Here is a 4,322-nt window from a genome sequence, read left to right as displayed (position 1 = left end):
GTGCAGAAACACCCTGTCCCTATATACGTGCCTTTGTCACGTCGATTAAAAAGTGACTAGACGGAGTATATCTCATGTCCACTGGCAGAATTTGGAAATGGATATGTTCAACCATCATAGATGAACGTCATACGTTTCAGTTGGGTCTTAGACCATGCACTATGTGCAACAAAAACAAATCAAACTGTGCTTTGAGTCGGTTCGATACATAGCAGAGCATCGACGTGGTTCGCTTCTATTCTGACACAACCAAGTAAAGAAAGGAGCAGCCCGTCTAAATGGGCAGGATAGATGGAAAGAGAAAACGTTTTCTTACAGCATTTGGGTCCCACGTCTACTGAACAATGCGATTCAATACATAGCAAAGAAACCACATCGATTCTTAAATCTGACATATTTTGCTTTGAATCGATACCACATAGTGCATGGCCTTAGTAGCAATTATTCCAGTGTTAAAAAAAGATTGGCCTTGTGAAAAGGCCGATTCCCGTACTAGTACGCAGTCCATTGACTCTTTACTGTGACCTTGATATAGAATATCGGTGTCTGTCCATTTCTTATCTGTGGAGGAAGGGGCAGATCCTCTAGTGGTAGTTAGACATACACCCCCAAACAGTGACTTGGGGAAGCAAATTTCCATACAATTACAAATTCTATGTCCAGATTCTTTGACCCAAATTGCATATTCCGGAATGTGGACAACAGTGTCTGGAATATGGTGTTCGTCTGTCAAACTGCCTTGGAGGTCCTTCACAAAAGGGACGGTGCAGTTGGTTTTTGTCTTGACTCCCATGGCAATTTGAAGGAGGTACTTATTCATGCTCGCTTGACTGAAGTTCGAGTTATTCTACTACTCTCCTTTATGGGGAAATCAACTGCAATAAAAAAAAACAATACAAAGGAAACAGAGTGCTCAACATGCATATACTGCAAAAGATCATCTTGGAGACTATCCATCCACATTCTCCTGCACCAGAGTGTTGTCTGTACAAGATCTCTCTTCCTATTATCATATCATCACAGTACTAGCCATCAACCTTATACTCATCTTCTCTTTCTCTCAAAATATAAAAACAACAACCATGTCTCCCTCTGCCTTTCACTTCTTCCAACACATACTTTATATACAAAACCTAAGAAAACAAAACTAGAGATGTGCTTCTCACTGACCAAATCAACACCATGTACAGACACCACACCTTTTTCTCTTTCTCATGGCTACGTTTCAAAACTCAACTACTCCTTATCTCCCTCTACTCACCCTGTTCAACTTCTTTACTGTACATAGAGAAATCACATTTCACATTTCCCGTTCAATTTGTTTGGTGTCCCACTAGCCCTCTTTGACGAAGACTCTGCTCATGAAATCCCGGAACCTCTGCGAGTAGAGTCTTGGGTCCACCGCGGAGATCGAACCAGGGTCTGCCTGCAGCGACTTGTACGCGTGCTCGAGCTTCTTGCTGATGTCGTAGTCTCGAAGGATGTCGATTACCCCAAAGTAGAGAAGGACGTCATAGGCTTCCACCCGGTTTTCGCTTCCCCCGCTACTGGAGATAAACGAGTTGGTCTTGCTGCTGGACATACGACGCTCTGCTCGAGCTGGTAAGCGTGTGCCAAGTCTAGCCAATGGTTTCCTGGAGTCATTGTAGAAGAATAATTAGAAATCCCAAGGGATCATGCTATCTCGGTATCACCGTCGGGGGTGAACAGGCCAAATGATGCCACATCATGGCTGCACTATGTGAAAACTAGGGATGACAGCAGTCAAATTAGCACTACGGGGACAGCTCATGTTTTATTAAAAAAACTGATAGCACGACCAGGTGTAACATCTTAAGCAGGCTAAAACCAAGTGTACCACTTGTCAGTAAAGCATGCATCCCATTAGAACTAAAATGCATCTACATGAGGTAATATATTTAGTAATTGAAGCCCTTATAGTGGAGCGGCAAACAGGCGAAGCTCTGGGTTCCAGGGTATAATACAAATGCTGGTTTGGTAGTTCAAAGTGTTCCCATGGTTCGCCATTTGCCTATCCTGCTATAGAAGTACTTTTACTAATTTGTGGCATGAAAGTGGTTTCTCTTTCCCTGGAGTCTTTCCTATTGTACATAATACTTGTGGTAGTTCAAAGCGAGCTCATATTGCAAGCAACAAATTTGATCTTGTGCAGGGTCATATAGTTTAGCAAACATTTAATGGGGTAACACTAAATTTCACTTTCATGTCACTGATATTGGTGTTTACAGGTATCTTGTCATAGACAAAAGAGGTTCCAAAGTTCAATTAGTCTTCACTTGATTAGAAATTTATCGGTACTATTTATGACTATATGAGTAGATTTAATTCTGGACAAGCTCCACATGGGTCAAGAACTACGGAGATTTATTAAAAAAGAAAGAAGCTACAGACATGCATATGAACAAACACTATTATGACATACCGGTTATAAGGCATTTTTTCCAAATCTTTAGCTGAGAGGCACGGCTTGGGCATGCTGACACTGCCTTGACATGTCGACGCCATGTTGGCTGAAAGATCTGGGTAATAATATTGTTGCGTTAGGAAAATCCATAATGTTGCGAAAGTTCAATATTTTAGCATTTAGCAAAAGCATGTACTTCCAGCAACACCAACTTACCAGAAGTAGTTAAAGTAGATAACCCCACCTTTGATCCAGGGATATCATCACGAAAGTGAACACCAACCAATAAACTGTAGTCCATAATGCCTTCTGATTCCAAAAACGCGCAATCTCGTCTAAGTTGCCTTGATAAACAATAACATGATGGCAAAACTCAGTGTTGTGGTTTCATCTGATGGCAATATAGTAGCTCTAGCATCACTGGGGGTCAGAAAACGTACTCGTGAAACTGTTTATGCCGAGACTGCTTCATCCGAAACACAAAGTTGAGATCCAAGTCCTTGAGCGTGGTTTCCCCGTCAGTGTCCTCTCCATACTTGTCAGATTTTCGACCATAGGAGGAGCCTTTCAGATCATAACGGCGATGGATCCGGTGCTCTGCGCAGAATAAATTACCCATGACAATAAACCTCACCTGCAAAAGGTACATGTTTAAATTGTCATACACCAAGAAACAATGAGGCACTAGCTAGCTAGGACCTAGGAGCCAGCCAAGTTGGTTGTTGGCTTGTGGCAAACATTACACACCTTCTGCCCACCATTTGGCTTCACGGAGTGAACACCGTAGAACCTTGTGATCAAAGAGCTCTTGTACCGCCTAACGTGTTTGTAGTAGCTCGGCAGCATCCGGATTAACAGCTGCACAGCCAGAAACTGAATTCTAAGCAAACAAACAAAAAAAAGAATGCACCAATGATGATAAAAGTAAGAGACGTGAATGTTAGTGTTAACCTTCACTTCTGATTTCTTGACAGTCTTAATCATGAATCGCTCGTCTTGCGTGAGGTAGAAGAAGCTCCCGCTCTTTCCGGGCGAGGACAGCCCCCGCAAGGCATCATCCCCGCAGATTGCAAGCATGTAATCTGCTGGACTGACAGCGAACAACTCCATCATATGCCTGCCAGATCAAGAATCCATCATCGTTAGACAGCTACAGTAAACAAAAAATTACAGATTAGCCTGACTGGACTGAAGTGAACTGAAGGTTTGGGCAAAAACCACCTGAAGACCATGGGGCAGTAGTCTTTCCAGCGGAACTCGGAGGACTGGTGCGGAGGCGTGAGCTTGGACCCTGCCGGCGGGAACCGCGTCGAGAACTTCTCGGCGGGATCGAAATCAGCCCGCTGGAGTGCTCGCATCGGCTTCGCCGCCAACTTCCCCACCGCGTGCCTAGAAGCAAATGTCACCATCCAAATCACAATCTATTCCCAAAACTGTAAACTTGATGGACTTTTCTTGCACCACCAACACTGTCTGTAATGGAAAATCAGGGACAGTGTCACCTTGTTAAAAGAATGATACCTGATGCCGACCTGCAGGTTGAGCATGAGGTGGTAGTTCTTGTGGCCCGTGGAGATGGTCTTTCCTGGCCGTCTCGGTTGCCTGACGCTGCACGGGGTGCCGGCGCCGTCCAGGCACAGCACGGGGCCCTCCGCCTCGTCGACGTCGCAGCCGTCAGACTCCCGGATGCAGATCCGCGGGAGGGCGCGGCTACTCTCCGCCGGCGAAGAGCTGTTGCGGCCGACGCGGTGGCGCTCCGGCGGCTCCCGGGGCCCAGGGTGGCGGGTGCCGGCCGGCCTGGCGAACGCGCCGGCGCCGCTGTCGTAGGCGGCCCAGACGTAGCCGTCCGACCTGGTGAAGAAGTGGCGTGTGTAGACATCCCGTGGAGAAGGAGCGC

General features: G+C 45.8%; 1 protein-coding gene across 1 annotated transcript; it reads right to left on the bottom strand.

The window, feature by feature from the left end:
- Positions 1–963: 963 nt before the first annotated feature.
- On the bottom strand, positions 964–3,999 carry LOC124655127 (phosphatidylinositol 4-phosphate 5-kinase 2-like). Its single transcript, XM_047194084.1, has 8 exons — positions 3,947–3,999; positions 3,647–3,814; positions 3,377–3,542; positions 3,173–3,283; positions 2,866–3,059; positions 2,642–2,769; positions 2,444–2,540; positions 964–1,634 (listed from the first exon to the last, which is right to left on the bottom strand). The coding sequence occupies exons 1-8, from the start codon at positions 3,970–3,972 to the stop codon at positions 1,334–1,336; spliced, it is 1,191 nt and encodes a 396-aa protein (XP_047050040.1). The 5' UTR covers positions 3,973–3,999; the 3' UTR covers positions 964–1,333.
- Positions 4,000–4,322: the final 323 nt, after the last annotated feature.

The sequence above is a fragment of the Lolium rigidum genome, chromosome 5 (genome assembly GCF_022539505.1).
Source record: "Lolium rigidum isolate FL_2022 chromosome 5, APGP_CSIRO_Lrig_0.1, whole genome shotgun sequence".
NCBI lineage: Eukaryota > Viridiplantae > Streptophyta > Magnoliopsida > Poales > Poaceae > Lolium > Lolium rigidum.
Note: the sequence above shows the minus strand (reverse complement) of the source record. Positions and strands in the feature narration are given on the sequence as shown.

Excerpts from the sequence above, each read along its gene's own strand:
- LOC124655127 (XM_047194084.1), bottom strand. The coding sequence starts at position 3,972 with ATGCTCAACCTGCAGGTCGGCATCAG. Across the intron at positions 3,284-3,376 it reads TCAAGAAATCAGAAGTGAAG|CTGTTAATCCGGATGCTGCC; the intron begins GTTAACACTAAC and ends CTGGCTGTGCAG. Across the intron at positions 3,060-3,172 it reads AGCCAAATGGTGGGCAGAAG|GTGAGGTTTATTGTCATGGG; the intron begins GTGTGTAATGTT and ends TACCTTTTGCAG.